This window comes from Dipodomys spectabilis, unplaced genomic scaffold (assembly GCF_019054845.1).
Source record: "Dipodomys spectabilis isolate Male_0828 unplaced genomic scaffold, ASM1905484v1 ptg000219l, whole genome shotgun sequence".
Classification (NCBI taxonomy): domain Eukaryota; kingdom Metazoa; phylum Chordata; class Mammalia; order Rodentia; family Heteromyidae; genus Dipodomys; species Dipodomys spectabilis.
In genome coordinates this window covers 127,923-147,681 of record NW_024870896.1, presented here as the reverse complement: position 1 = coordinate 147,681, position 19,759 = coordinate 127,923, and the positions used below count along the sequence as shown (strand labels likewise).

Below are 19,759 nucleotides of genomic sequence, written 5' to 3'. Positions count from 1 at the left end.
CACCCAGGCCCTGAGTTCAAGTCCCCATACTAACAAAACAAACAAACCAATACCTTGAGCGGACCTCATGTCCAGCTAGAATGGTTCCCAGTCCAACTTCCTCCAGGCCCAGACGCCTGTGTGAAGGGTCCATCCAGTAGCTAGAAGGCAAATCTGTCCTCATGGGCATGAGGTACAGACAGAAGGGAGGCCTCCGTGGAGAGGTCTCCCCACTGATTCCCAGCAAGGACCTTTTCTGTTGTTGTTGGCCTGGGCATGGTCCCTGAGCTCTTCTGCTCAAGGCTAGTGCTCTATCACTTTGTGCCACAGTGCCCCTTCCAGTTTTCTGGTGGTTGATTGGAGATAAGAGTCTCACAGACTTTCCTGCCCGGCCTGGCTTCAAATCCCAATCCTCAGACCCCAGCCTCCAGAGTAGCTAGGGTGACAGGCGTGAGCCACCTGTGCCTGGCTTCCCAGCAAGGACTTTCTAACAAGAGCTGTTTTTATCCCAATTGCCCAAAGCCTAGAGCTGCTCTAATTATGTGACAGGCTGGAATCTGAGGGGAACCATTTGAATTATTCATGCAAAGTATGCCGTAGGGGAGGGATGGAGGAGGGAGGGTTCCCCCTAGCTCACACCTGGCCCAGTCTGCTGGGATCTTATTAGTGACACCTCGGGGGCCTCCCCCCTCCCTCCTTTCCCTTCCCAGCTGGAGCCTCTCCCCTGCTCCTCTCGGACCTTCCACACCTCTCTTCACTCTGGACTCTCCTGCTTTTCCCTGTCTTTCTGAGCATGCTGGCAGAAATGGAGCCTAACGCCCCGGAGGGCAGGGGTCTGCTGGATGTTACCCATGCATTATCAGGATGAGCTCTTCAGGGTTTGTTTTATTTTCTTTGAAGTGTGTGGGAGAGGGATTGTGGGTTCAAGAACCAGGACTCCAGCTGGGTGTGGTAGTACCAGCCTGTAATCCTAGCTCTCCAGAGGCTGAGGCAGGAGGCTCATGAGCTAGAGGCCAGAGTAAACTGTCTCAGAAACAATGTCCTTGCATGGTTCTGGGCTGCCTACAGGGAACAGAGGACAGGAAGGGTCAGCCTGGAAGCTAAAATTCGTAGAGATGGTAATGCAGAACGCAGAGGTAGGTGGGGACAAGGAGGGGGGGTGGATTCTAAGCCAACTCAGCCCAGCGGGAAGAGAAGCAGAGCTGTACGCAGGTGTGAGCAGAGATGCTCCTGGCAGGTAGTCAGATCTGATCATCAGACAGCCTGGCTTAGCCCGAGGCCATCCACCCAGCCCCGCCCCCCATCTCTGGAGGCTTACTGGGGACTGGTGGAGTGGGGAGGGGCGTAACAGCTTTGTTGAGGCTCAGGACAAGCAGCTGGCATCAGAACCCCAGGTAAGCCTTGGGGCTGTGGGGAGATGCTGTGGGTAGGACTTCTTGTGTTTGCTTACTGTGACAGAGGTTTGAACTCAGGGCCTAAGTGCTGTTCCTGAGCTTTTTTTTTTTTTTTTGGTCAGTCGTGTGTCTTGAACTCTGTGCCTGGGCGCTATCCCTCAGCTGAAGAGCTAGCGCTCTACCACTTGAGCCACAGCACCACTTCCGGTTTTCTGGTGGTTCATTGGAGATAAGAGTCTCATGGACTTTCTTGCCTGGGCTGGCTTTGAACCTCAATCCTCAGATCTCAGCCTCCTGAGTAGCTAGAATGACAGGCGTGAGCCACCAGCTCCTGGCTGAGCTTTTTTTTTCTTTTCTTTTTTTCCACTAGATGTGGGTGCTAACCACATGAGCCACACCTCCATTCCCAGCTGTTTGCTGGTTAATTGGAGAATCTCATGGACTCTTCTTGTCCAGGATGTCTTCAAACTTCACCTCTCAGATCTCAGGCTCCTGAGTAGCTAGCATTTCAGGCGTGAGCCACTGCTACCTGGTCATCTTTGAAAGTGCCTTTTGTTCCCACTTAACCTCCATTCTAAAGGAAGGTTTGCTTCAGATTCCTCCTCCTCCAGGAAGCCTCTCTGAGCTACTTTCTCTTCCCTACCTCAGAGCCTGGTAAAGCCCAGACAAGAAAGGCTCACTCTTACTGAGCAAGGCAGGTGGACCAGAGGTAAGAGAAGGAGAAAGGAGCTGGCATTCTGCCAGCCATCTCTGCTGGGCTCACTGGGAACTAGGGGCTGGGTTCCTGGGGGAGAGAGGAAGCCATCACTGGCATTCAGTAACTCCCAGCTCTCATGGACCATTAAGTACTCTTAGTAAGGTCAAGGCTTCAGCTGTGCTAGTTTCTGCTTTGTGACTTTGAACAGTGCCCTCATCTGCCCATGTCTGTTCCATTGACTTGTACAACACACAGCGCTATTAATCCCTTTGGTTTTTCAAGAAATAATGAAGGAGCAACCAATTCTATGCTGGGACCCCTAAATCTGTCCTTTAATGTGAGTTAAAAGATGGGATTCGAAGCTGGGCACCAGTGGCTCACACCTGTCACCCTAGCTACTCAGGAGACTGAAATCTGAGAATCGAGGTTCAAAGCCAGCCTGGGCAGGAAAGTCCAGGAGATGCTTATTTCCAAGTGGTAGAGCTCTAGCCTTGAGCACAAAGAGGCTCAGGAACAGTGCTCAGGCCCTGAGTTCAAGCCCTAAAACCAGCAAAAAAAAAGAAAGAAAGAAAAGAAAAAAAGAAAGTTATGATTCCTTGTTTGCCACCATTGGCTGGTGCCTGTCATCCTAGCTACGTAGGAGGCTGAGACTTGAGGATCATGGTTTGAAACCAGCCTGGGCAGGAAAGTCAGTGAGACTCTTAGCTCTAATTAACCAGCAAAAAGCTAGACGTGGAGATGTGGCTCAAGTGATAGCGTGCCAGCATAGCGTGAAAAAGCCAAGTGAGAGTGAGGCCCTGAGTTCAGGTCCCAGTACTGGAGTGTGCACACACACACACACACACACACGCACACACACACACACACACACACACACACACACACACACACCACTACCCCATCTGGCAAATGAACAGATACCATCTACAGGGTCCCACAGAGCTGTGTGGAGGCCGGGACTCCTTTCCCAGTGCTCTCTCAGATCCTCCTGTGTTGGCTTCTGTCAGTGTCTTCTCTTGGTGAGATAGAATATTCTCCAGGATTCTTTTCCCTGGCTGTGACTGTTGTAAAGGTTAGAGACTCTACATATATGCCTGTTTTTTGTTTTGGATTCGGTGCCTGTTCTGGGGCTTGAACTCAAGGCCTGGGCTCTGTCCCTGAGCTTTTTTAGCTCAAAGCTAGCATTCAATCCCTTGAGCCACAGCGCCACGTTGGGCTTTTTGGTGGTTCCTTGGAGATAAGAGTCTCAAGGACTTTCCTGCCAGGGCTGGTTTCGAACCTGCCTCTTAAGTAGCCTACATAAATCTTGCACTGGAAAGGAGATCCAAGACACCGAGGGGAAACTGATTCCATCTCCACTGGCAGAGCAGAACCTGGAGGGTCCACCTGCCACCCCAGGGAGCCGCTGGCCCTCCTGGGATGAGCCAAGGTCCTGCGGCTCCCACGCATGCGCTTCCCATAGAGTTCCCAGGCCTTCAGGGAGGCTCAGCCTTCCCCAGTTCTCAGTTCTTTGTGTGACCACACCCTGGGGAATCCACTCTAGCATTTGAACCTCGGCTTGGCTCTGAGCTTACCGTGATGCCCTAAATCTGTTGGGCCTCCTCTTGATCTGACTCCACAGCCAGTGGGCTGGGGTCTCACAGGTGCCCGGGGTGGTGCGGAGCATGGTCCTCCCAGGTCCAAATCCAGGTTCTTGTCCCCACTCTGTTCTGTCCAAAGGTAAGGCAGGATGTCAGGGCCCACTCCCCATAGCCCTGGTGGGCTGTGAATCTGCCTTTTGTGAAAAATATCAGAGGGAGGCTCTGGGGGTGAGTTTTCTTTTTTCCCTTCCTTCCTCCCTTCCTTCCTCCCTTCCTCCCTCCCTCCCTCCCTCCCTTCCTTCCTTCCTTCCTTCCTTCCCTTTATTCCTTCCTTCCTTCCTTTCTTTCTTTTTATCATGGGGCTTGAACTCAGGACCTGGATGCTGTCCCTAAGCTTTTCAGCTCAAGGCTAGCACTTTACCACTTGAATCACAGCTCCACTTCTGGCTTTTTTTGTTTTTGAAAGTTTAGTGGAGATAAGTGTCACAGACTTTTTTGCCTGGGCTGGCAGATCCTCAGAACTCAGACTCCTGAGTAGCTAAGATTACAAGTATGAGCCTGCAATGGGTGATTTAGATTTTCTTTCTCCCTCCCTCTTTCCCTCCCTATTTTTCTTTCTTTCTTTCTTTCTTTCTTGTCAGTCCTGGGGCTTGAACTCAGGACCTAGGCACTGTCCTTGAGCTCTTTTTGCTCAAGGCTAGTGCTCTACCACTTTGAGCCACAGCCCCACTTCCAGTTTTCTGGTGGCCAATTGGAAATTAATAGACTTTCCTGTCCTAGCTGGCTTTGAACTGCAATCCTCAGATCTCAGCCACCTGCATAGCTAGGATTACAGGTGTGAGCTATCAACACCCAGCGAGTTTTTCTTTTATTTTTGGGTGGGGGGGTCAGGTTGTGGGGACTGAACTCTGGGCCTGGGCGCTGTCCCTCAGCTCTTCAGCTCAAGGCTAGCGCTTTACCACTGAGCCACCTTCCCAGCCCCCTGACGAGTTTTTCTACCCACAGCCTCTCCCTGCCCAAAGCCTGGGGACATCGAATCTTTATCCTTCTCTGGGCTTCGAACTGCTTCCATAAAGCAATATGGTGCTTGTGACACCAGTGTGGCCCCCCCACCCCCACCCTGTGCCTGCCCCCTGGGAATCATGGGAAATGTAGGTGGGGGCCCCCATGGCCAGAGCCACATGGAGGGCCTTTAACCCAACTGCTTTCCCACTCAGGTAGGACTCACCCAAATGTTGTTCAGATACTTGGACAGCAGAGCTGGGTACAAATATGGAGAACACTTGCTTCATTGCCTCTGTGACCTCTGGGTTCACCATAGTTGCCCTGTTGTTGAGTGACTGAGGGGATAATGAGATGAGGCTATATGAAATGTATTTGCCATAGGGGCCTGCTCAGAATGTGAACAATGGTTGCCACTGTCACCCAGACAAGGAGCTGCTCTGGGGCTGCTCCCCATTTCTTGGTCTCAGAGACCCCCCCCCAAATGCTGGGGTTATGGCTGACTTTCCATTAGAGCCAAAGTCTACTTTGGAGTGGAAGTATGGGAGTAAAAGTGATCTGCATGTCGAGCACCGGTGGCTCACACCTGTAATCCCAGCTACTAAGGAGGCTGAGATCTGGGGATCAGGGTTCAAAGCCAGTCCAGGCAGGAAAGTCCTTGAGACTCTTAGCTCTACTTAACCACCAGAAAACAGGAAGTGGTGCTGTGGCTCAAGTGGTAGAGCACTAGCCTTGAGCTGAAGAGCTCAGGGACAAGTGCCCAGGCCCAGAGTTCAAGCCCCACAACCACCAACAACAACACAAGTTATCCACATCCAAGTCAAAGTACTGTCAAGTCTGGAACCCAGTCCTGTGGTCCCTTGAGTCCTCAGTTTCCCGACTGAGCCTTACTGATGCACCCCTTCCAGGAGAGAGCTGGGTGAGCTACCACAAATCACCACAGTTCTGGGGACTGTCAGGAGGGTCTAGTTCCCTTTAGTAGCTTGGCCCACCAGACATGCCAGCAACTCAAGCCTGTCATCCCAGCTACTCAGGAGGCTGAGATCTGAGGATCATGGTTCAAAGCCAGCTTAGGCAGGAAAGTCCATGAGCCTTTTATCTCCAATGAATCAGCAAAACAAAGCCAGAAGTGGGGCTGTAACTCAAATGGTAGAGCACCAACCTTGAGTGTGAGGCCTTGAGTTCAAGCACAGGCACAAAAAAGGAAAGAAACTTGGCCAGGAGGAGGGAGGCTGGGCAAGCGGGCATCTCTGGCCTCGGCTCCCAGAACTGGACTGACTCCTGTCCCTGCATCTGGGATCTCTACGAGCTTCTGGTGGGTTCCATGGGGTTGGATCCTGAGTGTTTATAAATTTTATTATGCCTGTGTTTGTTTAAATATATATAATATATATTTATATTTATAGCTCTAGATGCCCTCCATCCCCTCCCCTCCCCTAGTTCTTGCCCCTGGCTTTTTGCCTGGAGGCTGTGTAGGGCAGCATTGTCTGTGTGCCTTTGTCTGCCACGGTCTGTGTGCTACTGTTCCTCGTGACCCTTCGAGTCTGTTCCGAAGCCAATGAGGGGCCTGGACGGCGGCCTGTCAGTGGAGAGCGTCTGTTTTTGTGGGGGGCTGAGGAGGGCTTAAGGGGGGCCGTGTGGGGCTCTGCGTGAGACAGCTCAGGCGGCAGCACCCCCTCCTCCTCCTCCTGTACCCCATCCTCCCCATCCCCTTCTTCATCATCGCAGCACAGGGCGTGGTAGAGCACTTTGTCACTGAATCGCACCCTTTCCCGCGTGCCCGGGGTCCGCTGTGGCATCGGGCCTTTCCCAGGGCCAGCGTTGAAGGCCTCCTCACTCGAAGAGTCCGGGGTCTCCACGCGTGGCCCATTGGCAATAGGGGTGCTGCCGTTCATAAGACGATAGTCAGGCCCCGTGCCGGGCCGAGATGACTCGGGGCAGTCGGCTGAGTCGGGCGGCGGCGTGGAGATGTCCAGGAAGGAGCAGAACTCCCAGCTGTCCGAGAGGATGTCGGCTGTCATGAAGTCGAAGGGGCCCCCCACGCCCGCCTTGTCGCTGCTGGACGTGCTGCTCACGGTGGCTGTGGTCCATTCATCCGGCTCCAGTTCGAAGTCGAAGTCTGAGGTCAGCTTGTCGATCTGGCTCACCACCTGGAGGGGAAAGGGCAGAGGGGGTAAGAGGGGCTGGAGAGGGGTCTGGTATCACCTAGGTGTGGGGGTGCCTACCCCTCCCTGGCCTTCTCCCCTGGCTGGAACCCAGCAAGATGGTGACTGGTTCATTCACTTCCTCTAGGAAGCTAAACAGAGCATGGCCTGGCCATTCTCAAAGCACAATTACCGCCTGATGGCAGTAGGTCGAGTCTGTCATCTTAGGCTGAGATCTGAGGATCACAGTTCCAACACAGCCTGGGCAGGAAAATCTGTGAGTTTCTTATCTCCAATGAACCAGCAAAAAGCTGCAAGTGAGGTTCTGGCTCAAGTGGTAGAACACCAGCCCTGAGCAAAAAAAAAAACAAAAACAAACAACCCTCAGGGATAGCTCCCAGGCCCTGAGTTCAAGCTCCAGGACCAGAACTCCTATTCTCCCCCTTTCCCCCCCCCCAAAAAAAAAAGGTCCATTTCCCACTCCTTCATTCTTTAGGGGAAAGGCATGCTGCTGTTCAGGCTTGTATCCCAGCATTCACACACCCTTCTCTCCCAAACACAGCTGCTGATCTGGGGCTCAGCCTTGGGGATCAGAGCTCCATCTTCCTTTGAATGAGGTAAGGAGTCCCATAGAGGGGCTGGGACATTGTAGCTAGGCTGTTTGGGGAAAGAGATTAGCAGCCAGCCACCCTCAGAGAGAGGGCCTGGGCCAGCCATCCCAAAGCCTCCTGGATCAGTTTCCCCCTTTCCTGTGGGTGTCCCCCGTGGCTGCGAGCTATCTTCCCCTTCCTCCTTTCCTCCCCTTCCTCCTCTCTCCTTGCCTCTCCAGTCCACTGAGGAGCAGAGATTAATCCTGGCTTGTTGGAAAAAGAACAAAGCAAGCACTATTTGGGAAGCAATAAAGAATCCATCCATCCTGGGCCCAGAGTTGCTTGTTAAATGTACTCAGGGTGTAGCTGGCACAAGAGATGGCTGCTCCCTGCTCCGGCCTCTGCCTCTGTGCTGGCAGCCCTGCCTTCACAAACCCCCTGGTCTTAGCACATGAATCAGGGTGGGAAAGAGAGAGACAGACAGACAGACAGAGACAGATCCAGCCAGAGTCCTAGGGAGAGGCCGAAACAGGAGAGAGGGGGAGGAGAGTCAGACAAAAACCAAAAACAACAAAGCAAAGTGGAAAGCCAGAGGCTGGTGGCTCATGCCTGTAATCTCAGCTACTCAGGAAGCTGAGCTCTGAGGATTGCAGATTAAAGCCAACCCAGGCAGGAAAGCCCTGGAGACTCTTATCTCCAATTAAGGATCAAAAAGCCACACCTGAGGTGTGGCTCAGGCGGTAAAACTTCAGCCTTGAGTGAAAGGTCAGTTCTTAAGCCCTGAATTCAAGCCCCAGTGCTGGCATAAAAAGAAACAAGCAAACCCCTAAAGCACTGGTGTGCAAACCTGATAGGAAGGGCAGATTAGCTGAATGACAGAAGTAAGGACCAGAAGGGAAGCTTTGTGCCCAGGGGACCCTGACTTCCTTGCAGGGACCTTGGATCAATCTGCAAACGTACTGCCCTTCTGGGGTGTCTTGTTTCAAGGCCCAGTGCAGAAAGCAGGCCTGTGATAGGCCTGTACTACCTGCCTCTCGGCTTTGAATGCCTTGAAGTCTGTGATTTCTCTCTGAGATTTAATAATCATTTTCCCGACATGTAATTTGGGATTGTCTTGGAGTGCAGGGAAATAATTATATACACAGAAAGGAAGAGACGGGGAGAAAAGTGAGCCATTAAAATTAGTCACAAAGCTGGGCGCTGGGGGCTCATGCCTGTCATCCTAGTGACTCAGGAGGCTGAGAGCTGAGGGTTGCGATTCGAGGCCAGCCTAGTAAAGTCCATGAGACTCTTATCTCCAATGAACCACCAAAAAGCCTGAAGTGCAGCTGTGTGGCTCAAGTGGTAGAGTGCCAGCCTTGAGTAAAAAAAAGCTCAGGAACAGCAGCTGGGCCCTGAGTTCGAGCCCCAGTACTGGTACATTAAAAAAAAAAAATCAGTAATAAATTCTCCAAATCCAAAAGGGACTAGAGAGACACTGTTGACTCTATTCCATGACCCATACTTACTGATGGGGAAACTGAGGCCTGGAGACTAAGGATTTGAATTGAAACCAAAAAGTTTTGATTCCTGAGTCTGGAATCTTTTTGTTTGTTTGGTTTTTTTTTTTTTGTCAGTTGTGGGGCTTGAACTCTGAGCCTGGGCTCTGTCCCTCAGCTCTTTGGTTCAAGGCTAGCGCTCTACTACTTTGAACCACAGCGCCACTTCTGGTTTTCTCCTGGCTCATTGGAGATAAGAGTCTCACGGATTTTCCTGCCCAGGCTGGCTTTGAACCACAATCCTCAGACTCAGCCTCCTGAGTAGCTAGGATGTCAGGCGTGAGCCACTGGCATCTGATGAGTCTGGAATCTTAAGGCCAAGACTGATCTTCTCTGAGGGGCTTCTGAACACTAGAGAAAGGGTCGGGGAGGGGGCTGTGACAGAATGTGAACTCTATCCCAGGGTAACAACCTCTGTGCTGGTCCAGTCTGGCCTGGACAGCTATGCCTACTGATTCTTCCCACGACAGCAACTTCCTGTAGCACCTGCTCCACCCAAAGAATTTTTGTTTTGTTGGTGCCAGTTCTGGGGCTTGAACTCAGGGCCTGAGCGCTGTCTCTGAGCTTTTATGCTCAAGGCTGGCACTCTACCACTTGAGACACAGCTCCATGAGTGTGTGTGTGTGTGTGTGTGTGTGTGTGTGTGTGTGTGTGTGTGTGTGTGTGTGTGTGTGTGTGTGTGTGTGATTGGAGATAAGAGTCTCACAAACTTTCCTGCCTGGGCTCACTTCGAACCATGCATGACCCTCAGATCTCAGCCTCCTGAGTGTCTGGGATTATAGGTGTGAGCCACCAGCCAGTGCCTGACAGAATTTTCTGAGCAGCAAGTAAGATTGATCCTGGGTAGTTTTCCAGCGGCTCTCAGCTACCTACCACCCCCTGTCTTACTCCAGCAAGCAGCCTGCACCTCCAGCTCCACCGGTAACCTCCTCTGCTCACCTCCTCTGCTCACCTCCTCTGCCTGCTCCCTTGTCTTCCCCTCTCCCCTGCTAGCCTGGATGTGCCTGGAGAGAGAATTCTGGGGTCCTGGACCCCTCCATATTGCATGGTTGCGGCCCTCTCTTCTCGCCAGCCCTCGCTGATCAACCCCCACCCCCATCTCTAATGGACCCTAAAGCCTAACTGCCCGGCCTTGCGAGTCCCAGATCTAGTGGCCCTTCCCCCCCCTTCCCTCCCTCCTGCTCCCCCTGCCCCTCCCCCTCCCTCCCTCCCTCACAAGCTGCTCCCTCTTTCCCTCTCTCCTAGCTCCCCAGGCAGCCGATTGCATAACTGGGGATTCTGCATTATTTATGACCGCTGATTATTTTTTAATTCTGTGATTACGTTGTTTATTATCTTCCTGGGGGAGGGGGAGGGAGGGGAGGGGACGGGCGGCTGTGGATCTGGGGAGCAAGGGAAGGGAGCAGATCATGAGTCACAATTCTCCTCTTGTCATTTGACCTCATTAGCCTGAGGAGCCTAGGTGAATCGGTCCGGTGGAAAGCGAAGCAAGAAGGGAAGAGAGGAGAGTGTGAAGGGAAACCACACACACACACACACACACACACACACACACACACACACACACACACACACACACACACACACACACACACACACACACACACACACACCATGAAAAGTCTGCACCGTCCGTGTGGAGCCGCAGGTGATGGCGCTGACCCACTTTGGCACAGCCCTGGGTCCCCAGCCTCTCCTGCCCCAGTTGCGTCCTGGCTTGCCACACTTCATCTGTCCTTCGCCAGGCCTGTGGCCTTCCCTGCACCTGTCACACGGGCCAACGGGACCCTAAGACTGGACAGCCAGGGAGACAGGCCGCTGTGCACGGCCTACTGCCCAGGAAAATCAGACAGAGGCATGGCCCCTGCTGCCTTCTTCCCCACCACTGTGCCCCTGACTTGTGAGTCACACAGATGCGTGTGTGTGTGTGTGTGTGTGTGTGTGCCAGTACTGGGACCTTGAACTCAAAGCCTGGCTTTTACACTCAAGGCTGGTGCTCTACCGCTTGAACCACAGCTCCACTTCTGGCTTTTTTGTTGGTTCACTGAAGATAGGAGTCTCACAAGACTGCAGATGGCGATCCTCAGATCTCAGCCTCCTGAGCAGCTGGGATTGCAGTGGGAGCCACCAGCTCCCGGCCAAGGACCCGAGGATGAGAAGGGCACAGATCTGCTCATGATGAGCTCAAACTCTGAGCTAAGGACTAAGGGCAGTAGGTTGGTGGATCCCAGAAGAAGCTGTGGGTGGGGGGCTCACTCCCCCTCTTCCAGAAACACAGCCAAGGGGATTCCTGGATTGGGGGAGAGGGCCTGGGCTTCTCAGGGAGAGTAATTGAACATGCTGTCTGGGACCCTCACCTTAGTCTCTTTGACCTTCAACCTTTGCTCCTGTGCTTTCTCTCCTGCCCTGGCCTCCTGGCTGATCTTGAACTTGACCTACACCCTTCAACCCTAAGACCCCCAACAGCATCACAGCTCCCACAGCCTGCAGTGCTCAGAGATTTTACGCCTCTCTTCCTGTCAGCCTCCATTCAAAAGCCACCTTCGCAGAGAGACCCCATCTGGTCACTCTGTGTCCCCCCTTTCCCCAATCCTAGGGTAACCCTAGTAATCCCCAGCACCACAACACAAACAAAACCATACTGGGCACAGGGGATCAGGCCTGTAATCCTAGCTGTACAAGGAGGCTGAGATCTGAAGATAGAAGTTCAAAGCCAACCCAGACATGAAAGTCCATGAGACTCTTAACTCCAATTAACCACTAGAAAGTGGGCGGGTGTGTGTGTGGGGAGGGAGATGTTGAAGGGGAAGGAGACTATCAGCATGGAGCCCTCCCTCCTGGCTACCTTGGTCAAGACCTGGGCAGTCCTGCAGTAGCTTTTTTTTTCTGGGGATCTAGCTTCCACTCCCAAGCACTTTGCCTTCCCAAGAGCCAGTAAGGGACTAAACAGGTGCTCTCCAGGAGTGGGTGTAACCAGGGGACAGTACTTGCTTCCTCTCCATTTCGGACCCATTCTACTCCCCCCCCCCCCCCCGTCTTGGGCTCCCCCATTTCACCTGCCTTCTCCTGACTCCCCTCTGATCATCGCCCCTCTGTCTGCAAACCCCTGCCTGGGGCCTGAGGGGAACTCGGAGACTTGCCCTCTCTTCTCAGCTGGGTGCCATAGGCAGCTGACAGGCACTGGCATACGGGGTAGACTCTGGTTACTATAGCAACCTGCCAGGCTTGGGTGGAGACACCCGGCCTAAGGGGGGTAAGGGGGGGAGGGAGGAGAGGGATTGGTTCAGGCACAGCTTCTGACCTGAAGCTGGGTTGAGGGGAGACAGAAAAGGGGATGAGTGTCAAAGGGGACATCGGAACACCCCTGGGAATGAATGCCAGCGTCCTGGCACCCACCTACAGAGCCACTCTTTCAAAAATGGTGGGAGGGCTGGGAATGTGGCTTAGTGGTAATGTGCTTGCCTAGCAAGCATGAAGCCCTGGGTTCGATTCCTCGGTGCCACATACACAGAATGCTAACCTTGAGGGACAGTGCTCAGGTCCTGAGTTCAAGCCCCAGGACTGGCCAAAAAAAAAAAAAAGAAAGAAAGAAAGGAGAGAGACTGGCCAGGGGGGCACCAGTGGCTCACGCCTGTATCCCAGCTACTCAGGAGGCTGAGATCTGAGAATCACAGCTTGAAGCCAGCTGGGACAGGAAAAGTCCACAAGACTCTTAATAACCCACTAGAGTAACCAGAAAATCTCCAGAAGTGGAGGAGGCACAGCTCAAGTAGTAGAGCGCTAACTTGGAGTGAAAAAGTTAAAGACCAGTGCCCAGGCCCTGAGCTCATGCCCCAACACACACACACACACACACACACACACACACACACACATCAAAACAAGGCACAGATACTGCCCAGGAGCACCACCTGCTACAACCCAGAGTTGGCTCCAAGACCTTGAGTTCTAGGCTTCCTTCTGCCCCTGGTAGGCTGTATGACCTTGAACAAACCCCTAGCCCTTTCTGAGCCTCAGTTTCTCCAACAGTATGAGGACAAGGCTGGGCTGGATTACCCAGGAGAGCCTTGGAGCATTAGAGGAGGAGGCCTGGGTAACTTGTCAGGAGTGAGCTCTGTTTGTAGCAAGGCTGACTCTCTGCCTACATAGGCCTGCCAGGCCATGGGAACTCAGAGATTTGGGATAGAACCTCTGGAAAGTTCTATGGCCCCAATACCAGTACATAACATTTGAACAAGATGGTGGAGGGGGTGGGGGATTACAGTGAATCTGTGAGGCTGGAGGAAGAGAAGTTTCCAGGAGCCTTTGACTTCTGAATTATACTGCCCACAGATGTTCAGCCCAGACAGTGTACAGTTCAATCTATAGGCAAAAGCACCACCGCCTCCTATCTACCTTTTTTTTGTGCGTGTGCCAGTCCTGGGGCTTGAACTCAGGGCCTGAGTTTTTGTGCTTAAGGATAGCTAACACTCTACCACTTGAGCTGCAAGCTCTACTTCGGGCTTTTGGTGTTGTGCTTGTTAGCTTATTGGAGATAAGAGTCTCACAGACTTTCCTGCTCACACTGGCTTCCAATGGCGATCTTCCGATCGCGGCCTCCTGAGGAGCTAGGATTACAGGCATGAGCACCAGTGCTTAGCCTTATCCTGGCCTTTCTGCCCTGCCGGCCTCCTCCTGAACATAGCTCTCTCCAAACAACCCCTGTTCCTTGGCTCTTGGGCCAGGCTGCAGTTGGCACCCACTGACATGCTAAGACTTCTGCAGTCCCCTTACCACCATGGTTGCCCTACACAGCTGGCTAGGGAAGGCTCAAGGCTGTAACTGGCTCAATCACTCTCCTTCTGCCATCTCCGCAGGGGCCCTGGTTACAAGGAGTTGAAGTTTGCCTAAAGCCCACCTGGCTGGTGTGTAATGGTACCCAGCGGGCAAATTCAGGCCAGCGGCTCAGAACACTGGTCATGCATTTTGGGCTTGAACACAGCCCAGGGGGCAGGGTGGAGGACATAGTATCTCATTACCCCAGTGATGTAGGGAACAGTAATTGAACCAGGCTCCACTTGGGGGTGGGGTGGGGGGCACACACGTATTCCTGCAGTTCTCAGTGGCTTCTCAGCCTTATCAGAAGCATTCAGGCTCTGTGAGAGGGAGTCTCAGCCCCTTCTAGAAGATTCCTGTTCCTGCCAAGGCACATGAGAAACCCTGATACCTATAGCCTATAGCAAGCTCCTTCCTTCCTTCCTTCCTTCCTTCCTTCCTGTGTGTGCCAGTGTTCAAATTTGAACTCAGGGCCTGAACACTGTTCCTTAGCTTCCCACCCCCCCAAGGGTGATACTCTACCACTTGAGTCACAGCTCTACTTCTGGCTTTTTGCTGGTTAACTGGAGAGAAATGCCTCACCAATTTTTCATCCAGGACTGGCTGGCAACAGTGAGCCTTAGATCTCAGCCCCTGGAGTAGCTGGGATTACAGGTGTGAGCCATAGGCATCTGGCCTTTACTTCTACCTCAACCCGGAAAGCACAACTGAACCCATTTTCCCAGATCAAGGGTTCAGAGTGTGTGATCTCTGGGGGGCAAATGCTTTGAGCTGGGTCTCTGAGCAGCGTGGACTGATTTACTAGATGGAGACTACTGAGCTCAGTTATGATCTGCCCAGACAGCCTGAACGCTAGGCACCGAGCTGGACCCATGGCTGCCACTGATGCCTCTCGGTCTTGAACCTCAAAGTAGGTTTGAGGAAAGAGAATGAAGCGCCAAGAGGTCCCCAGCAGCGTGACACGTGCGCCCACAGCCCCGCACTCCCCCAAACACACGTGTACACAAGGATCTGGGGTGTGTGCGCGCATCACCCCCTGGCTCACCTCCCTGAGCTCCTTGGCCACCTCCTTGAGTTCCCGCAGGATGTCTTCCAGCTGTCCAATCACCATCTTCATGCGCTGTCGGATCCGCTCTCGCTCACCACCGTTTGGGTCGTCGCTAGGCTGCCCGAGATCCGGGGTACCCCGACTGTTCATCCTTCACCACGTGGCCGCAGGCCTGCCCATACTTCCCCCAGCCGGGCACACGATGCGTCTGCCTCCACGGAGCCCCTCTGGGCCGGGCAGAGCTCATCTTAACGGCCCCCCAGCCCACCCCTGGTCCTGGGCGGTTCTCACCCAGCCCCTGCCCCTCTGCCCCTCCCCACCTGCTCTGCAGAGCCCTGGAGTACTCAGAGCAAGACCCAGTGTCTGACAGAGGTGGGAGGGGGGTGGTCAAAGCCCGGCCACAGGAAGGCAGGGAGAGAGGCCTTGGGTCCCAGCAGGGGCCTCCAGGACTTGAAGCTGCCCGGTGGGTGTGCAGAGTCTCTGATCTCTTGCCTGGGCCTGGACTGGAGGCAGGCAGGGAGGGCGGAGGACGGACGCCCTTGGGGTGGGGGTGGGGAAGGGGGGAAGGCAGCGGTTGGCAGGCCCCTCACAACTCCTGGGTAGCTGCAGAGTTCCCGGGGGAAGGGGGGCTGCAGGAAGGGTCCTGGGGTATGGGGGTGGCAGGGGGAAGAGGGGTGTCTTCCAGAGGTGGGGTGGGGGTCTCCAGATGTGGGGAAAGGAGCCGGATGGGAGGATCGCAGACCCCTGCAGAGAGAGCAGAGCCTGGCCTCAGCCCTCTCCAGCTGCCCGGCCTCCCTCCCTCCCTCCCTCCCTCCCCCTGCACCCTTCCTTCCCCGCTGGGGATTTATTATTATTATATTTTATTTCCTGGTGGGGAGAGGGAGGGAGGGAGAGGGGCAGGCAGCCGGGTGGTGTTCTAAAGTGTGTGTGGGGGGGGGGAGCCCCTACTGAAGAGGCAGAAGCCCCCTGCCTCCTCTGGGGGTGGGCCAGCCCCCCCCCCCGTTTCCCTCACCCCACCCCCACCCCTGGAGTCACGCCTGGGCCTCTCTGGTCCCGGGGGAGGGGGCTTCCCGGAGACCCCCACCCCCCACCCGGACCCCGCTTCCCACCACCCCTCCCTCCCAAGCACCCCCCCACCCCGCCTCCCCAATTCCCTCGGACTCACCGGCCGGGCCTCCAAGCAGCGCCCCCGGGGCCCAGCCCCGAGACGGGATGGGGAGCCCCCAAGGCTCCCTAAGCGGGGCTCCGCTCTCCGGACCCCGCGGCCCCGGGCCTCGGGGTGGACCTCGGGGCGGCGACCGGCGGCATCGGGGGGGGCGGGGGCCTGGGCGCCCTGGGGCTGGGGGCTGCGGGGGGGGTCTCCCGCGACCCCTGCCCGGCTCTGGTGGAGGTGGGCGAGGGTCCGCGGGGCCACAGGTGACCCGGGCGCGGGGCGGCCGAGGCGGGGCCGGCCGCTCGGTCCCGGCGCGGGAGCCAAAGTCTCGGGGCGCCGGGGACCCCCCCCCCTCACCCCCGCCCCGGGCTGGGCGCCGGCCGGGACCCGCGGGGAGGCCGGGCTCTGCCCGCGGTGGCCCGGCCCGGCCCTGGGCGAGCCGGCACCGCTCCGCGGGACCCGGGCGCCGCGGCGATGCGCTCAGCGCGGCCCCGCTACCGGCCGCGGAGACCTCGCTGCGCCCGGGCCGCGATCGCCGAGGCCCCGGGGGCGGCGGCGGGGATCGGAGCTCCCGGCCCGGCTAGGATCGGCGCGGAGGAGCCGGGAGAGGCGGCGCGGGGCCGGGCCGGGCCGGGGCGCGCGGGACGGGGGCGCACGGGGCTGGACGAAGCGGGACGGGCGCCCCGGGATGGGCGCACGGGGGGGCGGGGGGATGGGAGCACCGGGATGGGAGCACCGCGAGGGGAAGCCACCGGGCTCGGGCGCCGCCTCCGCCGCCCCGCCTGCGCGCGCTCAGGCCCGGGCCTCGCGCGCTCCCCCCCGCCCCGCGCCCGATCGCTCCCGGGTCGGGGCTGGGCCTCCTCGGTCGCCGGCTCCGCGGGCCCGGGCCCGTCCCCGAGCGCCGTCCCCTCCCCACCCACCCCCCCCCGCCCGCCGCTCCGGCCGCCCCGGCGGGCGCAGGCTGCTCCAGGCCCCGGGCTCGCCGGGCGCCGCGCCCCGCGCCGGCAGGGAAGGGCGGCCCGGCGCGCCGGGAGCGAGCTTTTAAAGCGACACGCGCCTCCCCGCGCCGGGGGCCGGGCCGGGCCGGGCTGGGCCGGGGTCTCGCCACCGCCGCACCCCCCCCCCCCGGGGAGGCCGGGGCGCAGGGGTGCAGAGCGTCCGTCGGCCGGGGCGCGGGGAGGGGGGTGCACCCGGGGCCTGGAGAACTCCAGACCCCCCACCCCCCGGCTCCGGCTCCCCCACTGCGGGTCCCCCGGGAGTCCCCCCCCCTCCCGTTCCCCTCAATCAAGGATATCGGAGAAGGCGGAAAACGGGGAACTTTCCGAGGGGCCCCTGCCGCGTGCCAAGCTCCAGGGGTCCCAATACTTCCACCCCTGTTCTTCGCACCCGGGACCCCCTGGGTGCTGGGTCCCCAGGGGCTTAGGGAGGGGACACAGAGTGGATGGAGTGGCAGGAGCAAGACCCGGGCCTGGCAGATTCTCCAAAAGACTGAATCTTTACTCAAGAGGCTGAGATCTGAGGAATGGCGGTTCGAGGCCAGCTCCACGCAGGAAAGTCTTGTGTGAGAGTCTTTATCTCCAATTCATGAGCAAAAAAGCTGGGAATGGAGCTGTGGCTTGAGTGGTAGAGCGCTAGTCCCCAGCACAAAAGCTTAGGGACAGCACCCAGTTCAAACCCCAAGACACGCATTTGCACACCACACACACACACACACACACACACCATGCACACACGTGCACACACAGGACAGAATCCCAAAGAAGAAGTAGGAGTACCCAGGTAACTAACTGTCCAGGTGAGGGAGGGGGTAGCATTCCAAGTGGGAAGAAAGGTCAGAGATGGGCTGGGAAGGTGGCTCAGTGGTAGAGCGCTTGCCTTTCGTGCCTGAGGCCCTGGGTTCGATTCCTCAGCACCGCATAAGCCGGAAGTGGTGCTGTGGCTCAAGTGGTAGAGCGCTAGCCTTGAGCTGAAGAGCTGAGGGACAGCGCCCAGGCCCAGAGTTCAAGCTCCACAACCGGACCCCCCCCCCCCAAAAAAAAAAAAGAAAGGTCAGAGATGGAGAACCCTCTGGGAGCTTGGATTTGAGCATGCCCTCTCTGGAGCCGCCCTCCCCACGCTGTGGATGGTGGGTTAGGGTCCCGGCGGGGGGTTAGGCCTCAGGTAGACCCTACTGACCAGATCAGGGAGGTGGGGCATACAGGAGGCAGGGTCGGGGGCAGCTGCAGAGAGAAAGCACTTGGAAGGCTTTGAACTTGGAGGGCCTGGGGGCAAGGCCCAAAGCTCTACCTTACAGCTTGTGAAGCTGGGTGGGTGGTTGTTCAAAGTCTGTGGGAATGGAAGACAGGATGGGTCTGCAATGATGCTGATCTGGAGAAAGCTTGAAGCCGGGTAAATCTAGGAATCCCAGCTAGAGCAGGAGGGTGGTTTTAACGATGGTGTTTTACATCTTGTGATGTGTGTGTTCCTGTTTTTGTTTGTTTGTTTTTTCAGTCGTGGGGCTTGAACTCTGGGCCTGGGCGCTGTCCCTTAGCTCTTTAGCTCAAGGCTAGCTCTATACCACTTGAACCACAGCGCCACCTCCGGTTTTCTGGTAGTTTATTGGAGATAAAAGCCTCACCAGCTTTCCTGCCTGGGCTGGCTTTGAACTGTGATCCTCAGCTCTCAGCTCCCTGAGTAGCTAGGATGACAGGTGTGAGCCACCAGCACCTGGCTGTTGCTGTTTTTATTTAATTTTTATTAGTGAATCAATTAATGATTGTGCCAGCACTGGGGCTTGAACTCAGGACCTGGGCACGGTCCTGAGCTTTTTGTCCTACCACTCAGATGAGCCACAGCTCCACTTCTGGCTTTTTGCTGGTTCGTTGGAGATAAGAGTCTCATGGACTTTCCTGTCCAGGCTGGCTTTAAAAAATGATGATCCTCAGATCTCAGCCTCCTGAGTAGCTAGGATGACAAGTATGAACCACCAGTGCCCAGCATGAATCTTGATAGTCAATTTCCCAAGGGCTCCCAAAGGCTGAAGGAAAACACAGGCTCTAAGGGTACTCCGCCTCGTCTTCTGGAGTAGGGATGGACTTGTTCTCTCCCTTTGCCCTAAACCTCTCTAGTCACCAGCCTAAATGTTCCATCTTTCAGGAACCCCTCCCTCCCCATACTACCACTAGGCTGTCTTCCCTACTCCTGCAGCCTTATAGACAGACAGAACTGGAAATACTCCTTTGGCTCTTCACCAAATACTTGCCCAGCATGTACTTTTAATGTGCTAGCCGTGTGACCTTGAGCAAGTCACTTAACCTCTCTGAGCAGTGAAGAGGGGCCCATAAGCATTTTTATGGTATTCTGAATTGGCACTCTTCCCCCCCCCCCCAAAAAATATCTATTTTCTACTATCTTTTGGATTTAGAGAAAGAGGAATGCTAGTGGTACCTGCTTTCCAGAGAGAGCATAAAATTAGATAATGCACATGAAAGCACTTGGCCCAGGGCTTGGTCCCTGGTTGGTGCTTCATGGATGACAGCTGCTGTCAGTTCTTATTAATGGCTCCATGGAAGTGCATGAGCTTTGGAGGCTGTGAATGTACCCCCTCGCTCACAGACGGCTGTATGTGTCTGTACCCAACCATCCCTATCTATTGCCATCAGGTAGGTTTAAGACCCAGATAGCACCAATCATAGACCTCCATCTTCCAGCAACAGTGATTGGTGCAATGGGTGGGACCAGAACCCAAGAAGAACCAATCAGACTTTTCCCTGGGATGAGTGTCTAGATACAGAACCAATCAGATCTTTCTCTGGGATGAATATCTGGGTGCAGAACCAA

The 19,759-nt window shown here is 55.7% G+C and overlaps 1 protein-coding gene across 1 annotated transcript; it reads right to left on the bottom strand.

Annotated features, from left to right (window-relative positions):
- Positions 1–6,088: 6,088 nt before the first annotated feature.
- Insyn1 (inhibitory synaptic factor 1) lies at positions 6,089–14,937 on the bottom strand. Its single transcript, XM_042697498.1, has 2 exons — positions 14,785–14,937; positions 6,089–6,802 (listed from the first exon to the last, which is right to left on the bottom strand). Exons 1-2 carry the CDS (start codon positions 14,935–14,937, stop codon positions 6,089–6,091), a joined length of 867 nt encoding a protein of 288 aa, XP_042553432.1.
- Positions 14,938–19,759: the final 4,822 nt, after the last annotated feature.